Source organism: Callithrix jacchus, chromosome 20 (assembly GCF_049354715.1).
Source record: "Callithrix jacchus isolate 240 chromosome 20, calJac240_pri, whole genome shotgun sequence".
Classification (NCBI taxonomy): domain Eukaryota; kingdom Metazoa; phylum Chordata; class Mammalia; order Primates; family Cebidae; genus Callithrix; species Callithrix jacchus.
Window position 1 is genome coordinate 25,614,835 of NC_133521.1, and position 20,043 is coordinate 25,634,877.

Sequence of the window (20,043 nt, forward strand, 5' to 3'; positions counted from 1 at the left end):
GGTAAATAAGCCAGGCTCCCAGTCCCCAAGGATGGCCTCCACCACAGACCCCAGGAGGAGGCATCTTGGGCCATCTTGGGAAGGCAAGCTTGCCTGGGAGGGGCAAATCATGAAAACGGTTATTTAGGTAGTGTCACTTCCTCTTCACTGCCAGCCACCCAATTTGGGCTGCTCCATCCTTCCCTCTTTCCTTTTTTTTTCTTTTTCTTTTTCAAGACGGGGTTTCACCATGTTGGTCAGGCTGGTCTTGATCTCCCGACCTCAGTTGATCCGCCCGCCTTGGCCTCCAAAGTGCTTGGATTACAGGCGTGAGCCACCACGCCCGGCCCATCCTTCCCTCTTTCATGGATATGCACCAGGATGCAGAGATCACAGAGCCGTGATTGGCGCGAGCTCACCACGGGCTTTCCTGCTTAATCTACTCAACTTCCAGCAAGGGACAGGCCCTGCCCATCGGGCTTCGCCGAGGCCTCAAACTCGCACGCTGTCAAGGAATCAGCTGCGGGGGCTCGCTAGTGGGAACAAAGGCCTAGGCGCAGGCTCCGCCCCGCAGAGGGTGGGCCTGCGGCGACCGCGAGCTCAGACTCCCGACCCATAGAGCAACCTATTTTCTTCTGTTCCGCCTCAGCCTAGCTGGACTCGGTCTGTTCCCCGCCCTCTGGAGAGTCAGACATTAAAGTTGAGGTGAGGGGGATGACGATGTGGGCGGCGTCCAGGTAAACCAGCCGGGCACTGATGCCTTCCCTAAAGCCAGCCATTAGGAGTAACACGACGCGATCCCACATCACCGAACCCAGAACCTCAGTGCTTCGGCACCCCTTCCTCGTCATGAGCTCCGCCCAATGAGGAAGGGGGTCGTCTCCCATTGGCGGGTGATGGTCCCCTATCCAAGAAGAGCAATCGGCCTTATACCCCAGAGTTTAGAAGGAATCGCCGTGGGAATACAGGCCAAACTACAATTCCCGAGGGGTAGCTGGGCTCTTTGGGCCTGCGTGTTCACGTGACTTCCTTTTCCCGGAGACCGAGATACGCGATAGGCCAGTGAGGGGGCGGGGCCCGGCCTCTGTTCTCCGCGCTAGTGGCCAATAGGCAGCCGGGCCGGATGGGAGCGCGTAGGGGGCGGGGCAGGGCGCGCGGCAGGGTGCGGGAGCGCGCCCGCGGCTGCGGTGGCGGCGACTGTGGTGGGGGGGCGGGGAACGTTGGCTAAGGCGACAGTGGCGGCTTAGGCACTGGCGGCGGGCGGCTGCGGCTCCTGGTGCTGCTCGGCGCGCGGCCGACTCTCTAGTTCAGAGCGGAACGCTCGGCGTCGAGGGACCCGCCCGGAAAGTTTGCTGTGGAGTCCTCCTGGCCCGCGCGGCCCGGCATGAAGCGGCGCTGAGGAGCTGCTGCCGCTGCCGCCCCCGCCGCCCCCGCCGCCGCCCCCGCCCCCGCAAGCCGCCGCCACCTGAGGAGGAGCCGCAGCACCCTGGGCCACGCCGATGACTACTGCAAACTGTGGCGCCCACGACGAGCTCGACTTCAAACTCGTCTTTGGCGAGGACGGGGCGTCGGCGCCGCCGCCCCCGGGCTCGCGGCCTGCAGGTGGGTGCCGGGCCACACGGGAAAGAAGAGCGACCCCTCTTTTCGCTCGCAGGATCTCTCGCCCCCTCCGCGTTCCCTTGGATGACCGGAGACCGATAACCCCGAGTGTGTGCGCTTGCGTGTGCGTGCGTGTGTGTGTGTGTGTGTGTGTGTGCGCGCGCGCGCCTGTGTGTGGTGAGTTGAAAACGGCTTTAAATCTCTGAGGAGGCGTGTGGGTCCCTGCGACCTGGAAGTGGTGGCGGGCTTGGCTGGAAGCAAACTAGTGGGGAACTTGACTCCGGGACGCTCGGGGTTTGGAGGCCCAGGGTCCGGGCTACTGCCCAAGTGGCGTCTGGTTGTCCCTGCTTTGCCAGTGTGTTGCAAGGAAAATGTCCCTGTAAAGTGTAAGCGCACTGGGTTTTTCATCTATTCTAGGTTGTTTCTTGAAATTTTCGTTTGAAAGATGCTTATTTTTCAACGATAGGACCCCTCTAAAAATCACGAACGTATTTAAGTCTACTTTGCTAGGAGAGTAATGCTTTCGAGTTAACGTCCACTTGTGCAAGTTTATGGCCCACAATTCGAAGTGTAACTGTAACGGGATTTTTCTGGAAACTTAATTTCCTTACTTGAATAAAGATTTTTTTAAAATAGTGGGTTGCTTTTTTCATAATGTTCCTAGAAATTCTAGAAGTTGATTTTTGTTTAAAGAAAAACTTCTTGGAAAATATTTTAAAGGAAATCTTGAATTGGGAAAGCTGGGCACCATAATGCTTGCACGTCAGACCAATCAGGAAATAGAAACAGGATGACTGGGGAGTTAGAGCTCTTTTGTGACCTGGTTTGGAATACTGTAGTTCATTAAGTTCAGTGTCCCTATTACATATGCATGCGAACTTCAAAAAGGAAACGGATAAGAGCAATCCCTATTTTTTCTTGTCTGGTGTGAGGTCAGTTCCTTAATGTTCATGTTGATGTTCAATAGACTGTTCTGGAGAGTTGCATTGTAAAACATACTTGAGTCCCGGAGTTCCCCGCTAGTTTGCTTCCAGCCAAGCCCGCCACCACTTCCACGTCGCAGGGACTCACTTGCCTCCTCAGCAATTTAAATCCATTTTTAACATACCTGGAAGTGAGGCATGAAGATCCTCTAGTTGGTACTTGTTTTATTGGTCCTTTTAGTCTTCACAGGCTAGATGTCTTTTTCAGTGTAATACATAATTCATAATAGTTATGTGTTGGCTGCGTTTATTTTAAACTTCATTAACATAATTTGAGCGCCTATTACATTGAACCACTGTTACTGATCTTGTAGTGTTATGATGATGCAGAGGACTGAGGCTCCTCGAAGAGTTTGGGAAATAGTTGGAGGAGACACATAGTCCAAGTAATAACTGTGCTGCTAGGAAGTCTGTGAATGGTGATGCATTTTATAGTAGATGAAGAAAAAGGAAAAGTGGCATTTGTGGAGAGTGTAGCATTGAAGTGTACACTTCAATATACGTAGATTATTGGGACTTGAAAGAAAAACAGCTTGTTTGAATATTTTTATTGTAAAAAAGATAATAGTTGAATGTCAGCAAACATTTATCGGGCACAAATTGATTAGAACACATTATATACCAAATATGTGATGGGTAAGGGTGTTAACCAAACATATGAATAATAAAGAAATTGAGTATAGTAATTGTATATACAACCAAAATATTGAATAACATTTAAAAGCTATGAAAATGCTTTTTAAATGGTCTTTACTATACACAAAAGCCATTTTGATATTCAAATAGGTCTAAAAGGAGTTAAAATCTGTATAACTTGATTTATAACTGAAATTTCCAAAGACAAATATCAGCAGTTTTATTTGTGACAAAAAGTCCACTTTAAAATATTCAAGCTGGCAATTTTTTTACAAGTTTTTTTCCAATATTAAGGTAAAATACATATGAAAAAACAAACCGTCTTAAAGTGAACAGTTTAGTGCATTCGGTGTTGTGCAGCTACTGCTTCTGTCTAGTTCTAAAACATTTTCATCCAAAGGAAAACTCAGCACCCATTAAACAGTTGCTCCCCATTTTCTCTTCCCTCCCCACTACCCCTAGCAGCCACCAGTCTGGAATCTGTCTCTGTGGTACCTATTCCGGATATTTTATATAAATAGGATAATATAATATGTGAACATTTGTGCCTGACGATCTCATTCCTTTCTGTGGCTGAGTAATATTCCGTCGTGTGTGTGTGTGTGTGTGTGTGTGTGTGTATAAAGAAACAATTTGTTTACCAGTTGATGGACATTTGGGCTTTTTCTGCCTTTGGCTATTGTGAATAGTGCTGTTATGAACAGGTAGCAATTAATTTTGAAATTCTATTGAGGGGGATGTGATATATTCACAGCTAAGTTTTCCAAATTAATTGTTCACAAAATTAGTTTTCATTTTACTAAGCATTATTATGATTATGTAGTTTGAAGGAACAAAGTAGAATCACTGAAATGATTTTAGGATAATATATGCAGTAAAGTGGAAAATAAGAATAGAATCATTGGTAGAATTCAGATCATTGCTGGGTTGTATCAGTGTGTTTGTGGAACTCATTTTTGGATTCTCTTCCTCACTGGAATGTAAGTTCCTTGAGCGCATGGGTAGTGTCTGTAATCCTTTTCAGTTATATTATCAGTGTCTAATATAGTGCCTTTACACGGTAGGCACTATATACATATATACACACATATACACACACACGTATATATATATATACTTTTTTTTTTTTTGAGACGAAATTTCGCTCTTGTTACCCAGGCTGGAGTGCAATGGCGGGATCTCGGCTCACCACAACCTCCGCCTCCTGGGTTCAGGCAATTCTCCTGCCGCAGCCTCCTGAGTAGCTGGGATTATAGGCATGCACCACCATGCCCAGCTGATTTTCTGTATTTTTAGTAGAGACGGGGTTTCACCATGTTGACCAGGATGGTCTCGATCTCTTGAACTCGTGATCCACCCACCTCGGCCTCCCAAAGTGCTGGGATTACAGGCATGAGCTGCCGCACCTTATATACCTTTTTTTTTTAAGGCAGGGTCTCGCCCTGTCACCCAGGCTGGAGTGCAGTGGCGTTATTTCAGCTTGCTGCAGCCTCGATCTCCAGGGTTCAAGTCATTCTGCCTCTGCCTCCCGAGTAGCAGGGATTACAGGCGTGTGCTGCCAAGCCTGGCTACTTTTTTGTGTTTTTAGTAGAAATGGGGTTTCACCATGTTGGCCAGGCTGGTCTCGAACTCCTGATCTCAAATGATATGGATGCCTCCCAAAGTGCTGGGATTACAGGTGTGGACCACTGCACCTGGCCCAATATATGTATTATTAAATAGAGATGGAGGTCTCACTATGTTGCCCAAGCTAGTCTGGAACTCCTGGGCTCTCCTTCGTTGGTCTCCCAAAATGCTGGAATTACAGGTGTGAGCCACTGCACACAGCCCCAATATTTTGTTAAATAAATGAATAAATAACGTCTAGGTTTTGAGTCAGTGCTCACTGCTTTTTTGTGGTAGAGGAAATTGATGAGAGTTGTTTCAATTCTTTGGCTATCTTGGTAATTTGGGGCTGCAGTGGTTTTACATCCCTAAAGGTTTGGGAGTACTTGTATCACAATTAAATTTCCATACAGTGAGAAGATTTTTGAAAAATAGTGAGGTGAGTGGATAGAGAGTGAGGACAAACCAAGAGCTGAATTTAGTGAATGTCCTAAGCAAGCTTGTTAAGGTGCAAATTAGGTGATGTGAGATGCCCTTAATAAAACTTGATAATGTTGTATACATTTGTGACTGATAACTGACTTTTTAAGACTATTGTTTGCAGCAGTATTTTGAGATTTTTTTTTTCACAAGAAAATTTAAGATCCTAGAGTCTTTAGATTTTTTTTTTTTTTTTTAAACAGTCACATTTAGCAGGTGCAGGGACGGGGGTAGGGGGTTGTCTACTAACTTTAGTGACACTAACGTTAATACATTCTAATAACCCACTACCATTGGATCAGTCTACCTTGTTTTTTTTTTTTAAATATAAGATGACAGTACTGTCTGATTTTTCCAGTTAAAAATGAACCATTTTGTTAATATCTAGCTCCAAATAGATGATATACCTTAGTAGTAAATAGGGAATTTTTTTTTTTTTTTTTTTTTGAGACGGAGTTTCGCTGTTGTTACCCAGACTGGAGTGCTGTGGCACGATCTCGGCTCACCGCAACCTCTGCCTTCTGGGCTCAAGCAATTCTCCTGCCTCAGCCTCCTGAGTAGCTGGGATTACAGGCGTGCACCACCATGCCCAGCTAATTTTTGTATTTTTAGTAGAGACGGGGTTTCACCATGTTGACCAGGATGGTCTTGATCTCTTGACCTTGTGATCCACCCGCCTCGGCCTCCCAAAGTGCTAGGATTATAAGCGTGAGCCACCGCGCCCGGCCAAATAGGGAATTTTAAATAGGTACACGTTTAATGTATTCCATTAACATTATTTGCCTCTATAAAGGGCAGCCTCTGGTACTCTATTTTAGTATAGTGATTGTGTATCTTTAAGTTTGATGTTATAACAAATAATCTGTACTTTGCAAATTCAGAGGTTCATTTTCAGGGTTCATTACTAAATACTGACTTTCTAGTCCTGAATGAGAGTGACTGGGAGGAATGTGCTATATATACTGTGTATAGTATCTCATCTACTGCAGTTTTTTCAAAGGGCAGAAATATCTTAGATACAATATGTATTTTTGTAAGAAGTTTACTTAATTATGAGTAATTTTTTTTTCAAATATTCCTTTAATACACAACTTTTTCGTATGTCAAGTTGAGGAACTTTTCCTAGAAGTTGTCTTAGAATTTAATCTACAATGTTTTTACTTTGTTTACTGCTTGGAGAGCTGATCCAATTTACTGTCTCTTAGGTAATTTCATTTTCTCACTTTTTTTTTTTGAGACGGAGTTTCGCTCTTGTTACCCAGGCTGGAGTGCAATGGCACGATCTCGGCTCACCGCAACCTCCGCCTCCTGGGTTCAGGCAATTATTCTGCCTCAGCCTCCTGAGTAGCTGGGATTACAGGCACGCACCATGAAGCCCAGCTAATTTTTTGTATTTTTAGTAGAGACAGGGTTTTACATGTTGACCAGTATGGTCTCGATCTCTTGACCTCATGATCCACCCACCTCAGCCTCCCAAAGTGCTGGGATTACAGGCTTGAGCCACCGCGCCCGGCCTCACTTTTTAGTTTTTATTGATCATTTTTAGTCAAGATTTTTGTTTTATCTTGTATAAATGAGATAATGTATTTAAAGCACTTAGCACAGTCCTTATTTAGGTGGCAGTAACTAAGATGTCTTTAAACACACATACGCCCCTAACATTTCTTTGAACACACACGCGAGTGCACAAGCGAATAGGCTGGTTTTGACTTCCTTCTCTTTCGTAGACCCTTCTCCATATACTAAATTAAAACAATGAGAGACAGTAGGGCATTTTCAAACAGTAGCAGTTTAAAAAGAAGAAAAAAGAGATTAGGGCAGATGAGAGAGTCAGCAATTTAAATTTATATGAGTTAGAATATTTGGTCTTAAGACATTTTTATTTTATCTGTTTAATTTCAGTCTTTTAAATGTTACGTCTTATATTTGATCAAATACTGAAATTAGTATACTTTTAATTATATTTTTCCACTTTCTTGAATGAAATTCTTAGTATGATGTGAAAGATGGTTGATTTGCTAAGCATTTAAGTACGTAAATGGATATTTAAATCAGTATGAAAAGGGGGAAATTGCTTAGTTTCTTGTACAAATTTAATTGTGTGTTTGTACAGCCCATTAGGTACTGTAAAGGAGGTTTTAGATGCCGCTTAGTAGTAGCCTTATTTTCGTACCTTAGATCAGCATTTTCTGTAGATTTGAATGTAGTGAGAATGTGTATTAAACGACTGAGTTGATGATAAATATTTTAACATTTCATTTGGAAGAATAATACTCTGTTTCTTTGACACATTTCCTGATGTTGAAGGATGCTTCTAGGAGTACTGGCAGAATTTTCTCGTCGAGATTAGTGAACAAATGTGTTTCAGCAAATATGGTGAAAAATTGAGGAAAAAATTTCAACATCATATTTTTGTTAAAAACATTCATCTTTGTAAGAGCTATTCCTGTACTTTCCTAGGTGTTTCTATTTGCCAATACAGAAAGAATATTTTGGCATATATTTTGAACTATAGTAGAAGTAGTACTGTAGTAGTTTCATAGGTGTTATAAAAGTTAAAACTTGGGTATTATGTACATAGCCAAGAAGTTTTGGGGGTTAAGTAAGGCCTATATCTTAAGTGTTCAAGATAATAATTTAGAGTAAGTTGTAGAATCAACTTATAATAATGATTTGCCTTTTTTGGCAGCCAGTAAACTTTGCCTAAAATTGTATTTATTTTTATTGAAGGCATAGTCCAAATTCTGCTTTTGAGGTTTGCTCTATATTTATTTTTTAAATGAAGTGGAATCATAAGGACATTTTTTGGTGAGAAAATGTAGTGTTTGTTTTTCTTCAGAGAAAGTAATAAATAGGAATATATAAAATTGAGAACTTTTAAGAGGCGATAATGAGTTGTATCACTGATTTCCTTCTCATTATTGCTAGTTGAGTAGCAGATGATTCAGTGTGGTAATGTTTTGTTTTAAATAAGAGGTGGGGTTGAATAAGTCATAATATAGTGAAGGCAGTCACATTACTCTTAAAAGATAGGAAACCTGAGGAGGTTGAGCCTCATTTGATAGTGAGCAGTAGTTTGCTTACAGCAGTAACATAAATAAGGAAGGTGTTTGTCTAAAGCTGTCCTGGTGGGTCAGGGGAGTAGACACAGCAGACTTGGCAGTAGGCCTGGCTTCTAAAACAGAATCCAAGTCATCAAATTTGCCCAGGCATGCCATAGGAGGTTCAAGTAACAGTGGAATTTAAGAGGAGTGAGTTTGTTCAGGGAGGCTTAGGAGAGTCACAAGCAGGAGCAGGCATTTTTAAGAACCATCATTTAAACTCAAATGTAATGTGGGTCTGCATATATTTCAGCATTTCTAGTAAAGCTTATTTAATTATATTGTATGACTTTCACATGTTGGCAACTGGAGCTGTAAGATTTAAGTACTGTAGCCTAATTGATAGTTTACCAACAGCTGAAATTTAATCTTTGGGACAGTTCTAGTTAATATTAGTTAATATTAATGTGTCAGGCTGGGCGCAGTGGCTTACACCTGTAATCCCAGCACTTTTGGGAGGCTGAGGCTGGTGGATCACCTGAGGTCAGGAGTTGGAGACCAGCCTGGCCAACATGGCAAAACCCTGTCTCTACTAAATATACAAAAAATTAGCTGGGTGTGGTGGTAGGTGCCTGTAATCCCAGCTACTTGGGAGGCTGAGGCAGGAGAATTGCTTGAACTCGGGAGGTCAGAGTTTGCAGTGAGCCAACGTCGTGTTATTGCACTCCAGCTTGGAGGACAGAGTAAAACTCTGTCTCAAAAAAAGAAAGTGTCTTATACCTGTGATCTCAGCACTTTGGGAGGCCGAGGCAGGCGGATCATCTGAGATCAGCAGTTCGAGACCAGCATGACTAACATGGAGAAGTCCTGTCTCTACTAAAAATACAAAATTAGCTGCACGTGGTGGTGCATGACTGTAATTCCAGCTACTTGGGAAGCTGAGGCAAGAGAATCGCTTGAACCTGGGAGGCAGAGGTTGCAGTGAGCCAAGATCGTGCCATTGCACTCCAGCCTGGGCAACAAGAGTGAAACTCCATCTCAAATACAAAAAAAAAAAAAAGCATGTGTAAAAAGGAATTCCAACTCTATGAAAGCCTGAACATCCCAGCTATACCAGAGAAGTAACTTGAAGCTTAATTTTCCCTAATGTACAGTTTTAGAATGTCTTATGTTACAGCAGCAGGTGAGAGTTTTACAGTTTAAAATATGTTTTTCAATGTCTTAAAATTTTGTATTTATTAATTTTCATCAGCTTTACTGTTTAATTAGAAAATAGGATTATGTGAGCACTGAAATTTGATTACATTCAGATTAGTTTTTCTTAAACTTTTTCAGTAAGTAGATTTGTATTAAATGTAAAAATGTTTCGAAAAGCATTTTTTTCTCATCAAGGTAATCACTGACTAGAATACTTTAATGGACTGTGAGTTTGCACTTAAATGTAAATATTTTTCAATATTGCTTTAAAAAAATCTTTCAGTAAAGATTGTTAAATAAAAATGGCATTTAGGAAAAAATGAAATTCAGAAATTGTTTAAGCTAGTTGATGGGTGAGGGTTCACAATAATATCCTCTGTTCTTTATATATGTTCTTAAATTTCGATAATAAAAAGTTTAAAAAATGGCACTTGAAAGCCCTTCAGATTCTTTAAGGTGCTAGTTAGGAGAAATATTCCCTTTTAAAAATAGCATTGTGAAGTTAATAGAATTTATTGTGTGTAGTTAAAACTAGCTTAACAACTTAACAGAAAATAAAAATTATCGTGATATGTCTGATTTACAAAACTCATTTCTCCCTTTGCTTGTGTAGTGTTAACAGTGAGATGGTGGGGTGAGTCAGTGGTGTACATAAATAGGGAGTAAACTGATCTTTCGCTTTTGAGTATGTGTTTTTGTTTTTTATTTATGTATTTATTATTTTTTTAATTTTTTAAATAAAATGACCATCCTTACAGATCAGATTTGAGACCTTGGCTTGCCCATCACTGGCAATTCTGGCAACATATCACACCACCTTGACAGAATTTGTGTTTTTAAAATATTTTCTAAGTAACTCTATTATACTAGAAAAATCCAGTTATCTAGTAATGTAAGAGCTTGAAATTGTTTAAAAAATTTTAATGTTTGATTATGTTGCTTGTGTCTATCAATCAGTCTCATGTTAAATGCTTGTCATTTCTCTTGAATTTTTCAGTTTATTCATGATGAAAGGAAGCTAGATAACTTGTTCATGATTTTAAGACTACATTTTTAATCAATTTTAATTTTTAATCTACATTTTTAATAATTGGTAGAAATTAACTCCAAAATAATAGACATATAAGTTCTTTTTGCGAACATTTTAGAACAAAGTCTCAAATTTGTATCTCAGATCTTGTCATTTGTGAGATTATATTGAATACTAAAGTTAGTTATTATTTTTGTTTTTTGAGACAGAGTTTTGCTCTTGCTGCCCAGGCTGGAGTGCAATGGCATGATCTCTGCTCACTGCAACCTCTGTCTCTTGGGTTCAGCGGATTCTTCTGCCTCAGCTTCCGGCGTAGCTGGGGTTACAGACATGCGCCACCATGCCTGCCTAATTTTGTATTTTTGGTAGAGATGGGTTTCTCCATGTTGGTCAGGCTGGTCCTGAACTCCCTACCTCAGGTGATCCGCCCACCTTTTCCTCCCAAAGTGCTGGGATTACAGTCATGAGCCACTGCATCTGGTCGAATACTAAAGTTTTAACCTTGTCCTTTATGTAAAAGGTATCTTTGGGGGAAATATAGAAAGTTTAATCTAAATTTTACTTATTTTTTATTGCACATAAAAGGTTTAAGGAAACTTGATAGCTCCTCTATCAATACTTCTTTCACTTCAATTTTCACTTTCTTTTAGTAAAGGTTGTTCAAATAACACTCAAAAAAGATGATCAGAAATTGTTGAGGCAAGATGGTAGGCATATGGGGGCTCTCTACTTTGGGTATATTTGAAAACTTCCATTATACAAAGTTTTGAGGACTTTTTTTTTTTTTTTGAGACAGGGTCTTTCTCTGTCACCCAGGATGGAGAGCAGTGTTATGATCACAGCTTACTGCAGCCTCAACCTCCTGGGCTCAATTGATCCACCCACCTCAGCCTCTTGAGTAGCTGGGACCACACCAGGTGTGCCACCACACCAGGCTAATTTTTAAACATTTTTGTAGAGATGAGGTCTCACTGTGTTGCCCAAGCTGGTTTCGAACTCCTGGATTTAAGTGATCCTCCAGCCTTGCTCTCCTGAAGTGATGGGATTAATAGGGGTGAGCTACCACACTTGGCCTCTGGGACCTCTTAACCATGAGCCAGAGCAAGAAATACATTTTGTTTCAATCCACCACACACATACATGTTTATATACACAAACTGAGATAGATGTTTCATGTAAAACAGTGATGCTTTGTTGTTTGGCATTACTCTGACATTTTTATTACATTAAAAAATTTGCTACAGCTCGCTGATAGATTACTTACTACCTTCAGTTTGAAAAACAGAGATCTAGCAGATGATTTCATGGTTCTGATTAAAACTGTTAGTACTTCAAAGCTGGGTACTGTGACCTGCACCTGGAGTCCCTGCTACTAGGGATTCTAGGCCAGCCTGGACAACATAAGGAGACCACATTTCTTAAAAACAAAAATAAGCTATTAGTGCATCGAGTTGTTCTTGTTATTCAAACCGTATTTCCCATGTCTGTAGTTCTTTAATACATTAAACTTTGAAAATTGATTTAGCTTATTGCTATCCTTTTATTGGGTAAATTGGCTGGTAAATTTTGGCCACTTCCTGAAAATGACTTTTATTTCTCCCTTTCTGTCTGCCCTGTGGCCAGAGTCAAAGTCCTGATCTAGATTCATTTCTGTTGCTAATTGTGTGATATTGCTGAAAAGCACAGAATAGTTTCAAGCTAATTCAGTCCTTCCATTTTACAGGAGAGGAAATTGAGGCTCAAATTGATTTGCTCAAGGTCATTTAACTGGTTAGTATCAAAACAGACCCAGTAAATTGTTTAATTTTTGCTTGAAAATCCTACAGTTCCTTCTTGTGAATTAAAAACAGCAACAAAGAAAATCCTACAGTTGTTATTTTTGCACGACCTGTAATTCTGATCATTTTGTAACTTTTTTTTTGAGATGGAGTCTCACTTTCTTTGCCCAGGCTGGAGTGCAATGGCGCAATCTTCTCTCACTGCAACCTCTGCCTCCTGGGTTCCAGCAATTCTCCTGCCTCAGCCTCCCAAGTAGCTGGGATTACAGGCATGTGCCAGCCTGTAAAAATAGCTCAGCTAATTTTTATATATTTAGTGGAGACAGGGTTTCACCATGTTGGCCAGGCTGTTCTCAATCTCCTGACCTCAAGTGATTCACTCGCTTCAGCCTCCCAAAGTACTGGGATTACAGGTGTGAGCTACAGTGCCTGGTCCATTTTGTAACTTGTTTGTGATACATTAGATAAATATTTAATCCAGTGTTACTGAATACCTATTAGGTGCAAGGTATTTTTATGTGCATTATCTCATGATAACCTAGAGAGAGGTATTATTACCATTTAATACATGAGAAAACAGAAATGTAAATGGATTTGACCATTTCGAAAGTGGAATTCGCTGGGATTTGAACCTTGGTTTTCTGACTTCAAGTTTTGGGCTATGCCGGCTTCTTGCCTTGCTATTCTCAGAAGGAGTTTAAGTACAGAGCATTCATTTTTTCCTATGGTGAAAGCAAAGCTTATGTTGGGCACATGGAATCAAACATATCTGAGTCATGGCTTACAAATTACGTGTGTTCCTGTGACTAGATTTTCTGCTTTGGGCTCAAAATAGATACTTGAGGGATGCTGCTTACTCCTGCCTGTGCTAGAAAAATTTAAAAGGTAGCAGTGATACAGTTAGACCCATAGAGGGTACTGCCCCACTAACTGTGCTAGGCCCAAATTTAGCTCTTTTGGGCCTTTTCTCTTTGCTGCTTTGTGGAGGTCAAGAGGTGATATCATTTTAGGTTTCAAAGCAGTTTATTTTAATGAGGATTTGGCCTTTGTCTTTGGCAGCACCCCCCACCCCACATTGTCTTGATTAGGGTCTGATTTGTCATCTTGCATGCTGCTTTGCTTTTAAAGTTTAAAGCATTTAGATTTGTCATCAAAATTGCCCTAAACCTAAATGAGGAAAAATTCAAAATTTAAAAAATTCTCTATTAGGGTATTTTATTTTTCAAGGTTAACATTTTGCTTTCACATGTTCCCAAAAAAAATGAGTACTATTTATTTGGTTTAATTTAGGATGCAAGGAAAACTGTTCTGCCTTCTATAGCCACTAGGACTGATACACATTTTTTTTCCTTGGTAGTTTGATCGATTTGCTACCTGCCATTTATTCTTATCTCCCAAGATTAGTACTCGTTTGGATTTTCTGTGTAATACCTCTCCCTTTTATACATACCCTTGAGTTTTTAATACAGTCTCTTGAGTTTTACCAGAATTCTCCCCTTTGGAGCAAAGTCAAGAAAGAAAGCTCTTTTGTCATACATGTTACCTAGCAAGTGTTGACTGATCATGGTTTTAGAACTTCTGTTTACTTTTTAATCATCTGATTATTATTTGAAAGAATTAGTAAAATACTCTTATTTTTCTATTTTAAACATATGTAAATAGTTACATTTGGATTGTTATCTGCCGAGGGGCAGGAAAGAGATACAGATGCTGGCTTTACACGGCTCTTTTCTTTTTAAGAGCGACGAAGGACTTTTCCAGAAGCCTTCAGCAAACTTAACCTTGCATTTCATTGACCAAAATTGGGTTACATTCCCTTTCCTAAATTAGTTACTGGTAAAGATGAGTGGAATTATTCTCAGCCAACCAGACCTGTGCCTTGGCCTGAGGATGTGGTTGGCTTCCCTGAACACATGGCTGCATGGGAGAGGAGTGGATACAAGTTAGAAAATCTGTTAGGGAGGAAGAAAAATAAAGTGGATGCTGGGAGGGGGTCAACCAAAAGAATCATTTCCATGTACTCTCCACAGTATTCTAGCAATTGAGGGACCTTTTTTTAAAAAAAAATTTTTTTTTTTGGAAAGAATCTCACTCTATTGCCCAGGCTAGAATACAACCTCTGCCTCCTAGGTTCAGGTGATTCTCATGCCTCAGCCTCCCAAGTAGCTGGGATTACAGGCGTGTACCACATGCGCAATTATTTTTATTTTTGAGACAGTCTTGCTCTTTCCTCAGGCTGGAGCACAGTGGCAACATTTCTACTCACTGCAACTTCAGCCACCTGGGTTCAAGTGATTCTCCTGCCTCAGTCTCCCGAGTAGCTGGGATTACAAATGTGCACCACCATGCCTGGCTATTTTTGTATTTTTAGTAGAGATGGAGTTTCACCATGTTGGCTAGGCTGGTCTTGAACTCCCAACCTCAGGTGATTCGTCTACCTCAGCCTCCCAAAGTGCTGGGATTACAGGTGTGAGCCACTGTGCCCAGCCATAATTTTTGTATTTTTAATGGAGACTGGGTTTTACCACATTGCCTAGGCTGGTCTCAAACTCCTGGCCTCAAGTGATCTGCCTACCTCGGCCTCCCAAAGTGCTGGGATTATAGTCATGAGCAACTGTTCCCAGCCAGTTGAGGGACTTTAAAATATAAACCTTACTTTTGCTATGCAGTTACTTTTTCTGGCACTTGCTTTTTCTCTTGCTTTGTCAGAGTCCTTGGAGATTGGTATGGGAGTTGATAGAGGTGCCAAGAAAGAGAAAGAAGCATGGCTGTTGATCCTGGATTAATAACAGTGGTCTTGGTGTCTGATGGTGGGAGATCTGGGACACAAAATTCATTTTTGTTGTGTGGTTCAGGTGGAATCTGATGATTATGTAGACATATAGAAGTATAAAGACTGTGTCATTGAGTTAAGTGAATCCTGATTTGTCAGAATAGAGACAGTAAAGTGTTCTTTAAATGCTTATTTTATTTTTAAAAAAATTTGTTTTGAAACAGGGTCTCACTCTGTTGCCCAGGCTGGAGTTCAGGGGCTCAATCACAGCTCACTGCAGCCTCAACTCAGCTTCCCAAGTAGCTTGAGCCACAGGTGCTTGCTACCATATCCAGCTAATTTTTAAAAATTATTTTTGGTAGAGATGGAGTCATTTTGTGTTTCCCAGGCTGGTCTCAAACTTCTGGGCTCGAGCGATCCTCCTGCCTCTGCCTCCCAAGGTACTGGGACTACAGGTCCCAGCCTTAATATGCTTTTTAAAGTGTTCTGTTTCACTCTCTTTAAGTCCAATCTGAAAGAAACTAGTTATTGTTAAAGGATAAAATAGAAGAATATGTAGAAGAGAAAGTAGTAACCAGAGGGGAACATTGTATGAGATTTAGAGTAATTGAACTGGAAGGGACCTAAAGAAAGTCCCCTTCCATTAGGTTGGTAAATATACTAAACCATTTAATCTTTTAATTCAGTTTTGTTAATTGTCAATATTATTATGTGCCAAATACTGGTAATACAAATTAAATGTAATTCAGTCTATTGGAGTAGACATATAAATGACTACAACAATATTAATATAATAGAGGGGCCAGGCATAGTGGCTCATACCTGTCATCCAAGCACTTTGGAGGCCAAGGCGGGCAGATCACCTGAGGTTGGGAGTTCAAGACCAGCCTGACCAACATGGTGAAACCCCGTCTTTAAAAAAAAAATTAAAAAAAAATATATAATAGTGGTACAGAGAAGGCTCTCTGAGCATATAATGACACAGAGATTAACTCTGGGTAGAGAGGTCAGAGAAAAGAGTACAATTGAGCTGAATCCAGTGGGATGAGTTCACCAGATGGATAAGGGAGGGCATGACATTTCAGGCCGGTTGATTATCGTACCTAAAGACAGGTTAAAGAGCATGGTCCTTTAATTTGGAAAGGTGGAAGATCAGGGTTCTGTCATGTCCAGATATGATTGGAGAGAGAGAGAGACTATTATACTGTATTGAGGAGTTTGGATTTTAGTTTGAAGACAGCGAGGAGCCATTGAAGGATTTCAAATTGGGCAGAAATGTCAGATTTGTAGCTCCATCACTCTGCTATACTGTGGATAATAGATTGGGGAAAACGGGAATGAAAGCCAGAACACATGTATCTGAGAAATGATAAGGGCAGAGCAGTGAGATGACAAAGTGGGAATAGTACTGAAATAGATTTATAGGAAAGAAATCAGTAGGACCTGGTATCAGCTGAGTAAGGAAAGGGAAGGAGGCAGGATTATTTCTGTTTTTCTAGTTTGGGTCAATTGTTTAATAAAATGTGCTATTATGAAAGATCTGTGGAAATAGCTGTGAACAAGACATGATACTTACTCATGAAGTGCATAGTGTAGTAATTATTAATGTAACTAATATCGTAAAAGTGAAAGTATAAAGTGCTATGACAGTATATAGTAAAAATAAGGCATTCAGTTTTGTCTATATCTAGTTTGAAGCATCTGTAGTTAGGCAACTGGAAATACAAGTATAGAGCTCAAAAGAGAAACTTGCACAAAAGAAATTTGAAAGTTATTGGTTTATAGATATAGATGGTAGTTGAAGTCATGGGCATGGATGAAGTCACTGCAAGAGAGTGTAGATTAGAATGAGAAAAGGCGGCTGAGAACAGAACTCTGGAGACAACAGTATTGCAAGGATGGCAAGGGTCAGAGAGTTAAGTTAGACAGTAAAGAGAATGGTGTAGGGAAAGCCAAGGTACAAAAGGATTTTATCTATTTAGTTTTAAACAGCTTTATTGAGGTAAAATTGACATATAATAAACAACACATTTAAAGTGTACAGTTTAAGTTTTGGCACATGTAGAGACCCATGAAACTTTTACCAGATTTAATATAGTGAACATATCCACCACCTTCAAAAGAAGTTTCTTTTTTTTTTTTCTTGCTCTGTTGTCCAGGCTGGAGTGCAATGTTGCAATCTCAGCTCACTGTAGCCTCCACCTCCTGGGTTCAAATGATCATCCTGCCTCAGCTTCCTAGTAGCTGACATTATAGGCATCTGCCACCATGCCCAGATAATTTTTGTATTTTTAGTAGAGATGGGGTTTCACCAGGTTGGCCAGGCTGGTCTAGAACTCCTGACCTCAGGTGATCCATCTGCCTTAGCCTCCCAAAGTGTTGGGATTACAGGCATGAGCTACTGCACCCCCCCCAGAAGTTTTTTTGTGCCCCTTGGTAATCACTCCCTCCCATACAGCTTTATACCTTTCCCAGGTATCGCTGAACTCACTAGAAGATTTATGTAACTGGAATTGTAAAGTATATACTCTTGTTTTTTATTTTTATTTTTGATCTGGCTTCTTGTCATTTTTTTTAAATTGCATTTTAGGTTTTGGGGTACATGTGAAGAACATGCAAAATTGTTGTATAGGTACACACATGGCACTGTGATTTGCTGCCTTCCTCCCCATCACCTGTATCTGGCATTTCTCCCCATCTCCCCACCCGCCACTGTCCCTCCCCTGTTTCCCCTGGACAGACCCTGGTGTGTAATGCTCCCCTCCCTGTGTCCATAGGTTCTCATTGTTCAACACCCACCTATGAGTGAGAACATACGGTGTTTGATTTTCTGTTCTTGTGTCAGTTTGCTGAAAATGATGGTTTCCAAGTTCATCCATGTCCCTGCAAAGAACAGGAACTCATCTTTTTTATGGCTGCATAGTATTCCTTGGTGTATATGTGCCACATTTTCCCTGTACAGTCTATCATCGATGGGCATTTGAGTTGGTTCCAGGTCTTTGCTATTGTAAAGAGTTCTGCAGTGAACATTCGTGTGCATGTGTCCTTACAGTAGAACGATTTATACTCCTTTGAATATATACTCAGTAACTGGATTGCTGGGTCAAATGGAATTTCTATTTCTAGGTCCTTGAGGAATTGCCACAGTGTCTTCCACAATGGTTGAACTAATTTACACTCCCACCAAGAGTGTAACAGTGTTCCTATTTCTCCACATCTTCTCCAGCATCTGTTGTCTCCAGCTTTTTTAATGATCGCCATTCTAACTGGCGTGAGATGGTATGTCAATGTAGTTTTGATTTCCATTTCTCTAATGACCAGTGATGGTGAGCATTTTTTCATATGTTTGTTGGCCTGATGTATGACTTCTTTTATAAAGTATCTATTCATATTCTTTGCCCACTTTTGAATGGGCTTCTTTTTTCTTGTAAATCTGTTTTAGTTCTTTGTAGATTCTGGATATCAGCCCTTTGTCAGATGGGTAGATTGCAAAAATTTTTCCCATTCTGTTGGTTGCCAATTCACTCTAATGACTATTTATTTTGCTGTGCAGAAGCTGTGGAGTTTGATTAGGTCCCATTTGTCTATTTTGGCTTTTGTTGCCAATGCTTTTGGTGTTTTGGTCATGAAGTCCTTTCCTATGCCTGTGTCCTGAATCGTTTTGCCTAGATTTTCTTCTAGGGTTTTTATTGTGTTAGGTCTTATGTTTAAGTCTTTAATCCATCTGGAGTTAATTTTAGTGTAAGGTGTCAGGAAGGGGTCCAGTTTCTGCTTTCTGCACATGGCTAGCCAGTTTTCCCAACACCATTTATTAAACAGGGAATCCTTTTCCCATTGCTTGTTTTTGTCAGGTTTGTCAAAGATTGGATGTCTGTAGATGTGTTGTGTTGCCTCCAAGGCCTCTGTTCTGTTCCATTGGTCTATATCTCTGTTTTGGTACCATTACCATGCTGTTTTGATTACTGTAGCCTTGTAGTATAGTTTGAAGTCCAGTAGTGTGATGCCTCCAGCTTTGTTCTTTTTGCTTAGAAATGACTTGGCTATGCTGGCTCTCTTTTAGTTCCATATGAAGTTTAAGGTGGTTTTTTCCAGTTCTGTGAAGAAGGTCATTGGTAGCTTGATAGGGATAGCATTGAATCTGTAAATTACTTTCGGCAGTATGGCCATTTTCACGGTATTGATTCTTCCTAACCATGAACATGGAATGTTTCTCCATCTGTTTGTGTCCTCTCTTATTTCGTTGAGCAGTGATTTGTAGTTCTCCTTGAAGAGTTCCTTTATGTTCTTTGTTAGTTGTATTCCTAGGTATTTTATTCTCTTTGTAGCAATTGTGAATGGCAGTTCGTTCTTGATTTGGCTCTCTTTAAGTCTGTTATTGGTGTATAGGAATGCTTGTGATTTTTGCACATTGATTTTGTATCCTGACACTTTGCTGAAGTTATCAGTTTCAGGAGATTTTGGCCTGAGACGATGGGGTCTTCTAGATATACAATCATGTTGTCTGCAAATAGAGACAATTTGACTTCCTCCTTTCCTAGTTGAATACCCTTTATTTCTTTTTCTTGCCTGATTGCTCTGGCTAGAACTTCCAATACTATATTAAATAGGAGTGGTGAGAGAGGGCATCCTTGTCTAGTGCCAGATTTCAAAGGGAATGCTTCCAGTTTTTGCCCATTCAGTATGATATTGGCTGTTGGTTTGTTGTAAATAGGTTTTATTATTTTGAGATACGTTCCATCAGTACCTAGTTTATTGAGAGTTTTTAGCATAAAGGGCTGTTGAATTTTGTCAACATCTTCTTTGCCTCAATTGAGATAATCATGTGGTTTTTGTCTTTGGTTCTGTTCATGTGGTGAATTAACGTTTATAGACTTGTATATGTTGAACCAACCTTGCATCCCTGGGATGAAGCTTACTTGATCATGGTGGATAAGCTTTTTGA

At 40.5% G+C, this 20,043-nt stretch overlaps 1 protein-coding gene across 10 annotated transcripts in view; it reads left to right on the top strand.

The window, feature by feature from the left end:
- The first annotated feature begins 1,138 nt into the window (after positions 1 to 1,138).
- The window catches only part of NFATC3 (nuclear factor of activated T cells 3), a 160,089-nt gene continuing 141,184 nt past the window's right edge, over positions 1,139 to 20,043 (top strand). For all 10 annotated transcript variants that reach the window (XM_035282294.3, XM_002761175.7, XM_017967043.4 and 7 more), the window contains exon 1: positions 1,139 to 1,581. In XM_035282294.3, coding sequence (XP_035138185.1) covers positions 1,479 to 1,581 — 103 coding nt within the window. In that variant the 5' untranslated portion in view covers positions 1,139 to 1,478. The remainder of the gene's footprint in view (positions 1,582 to 20,043) is intronic.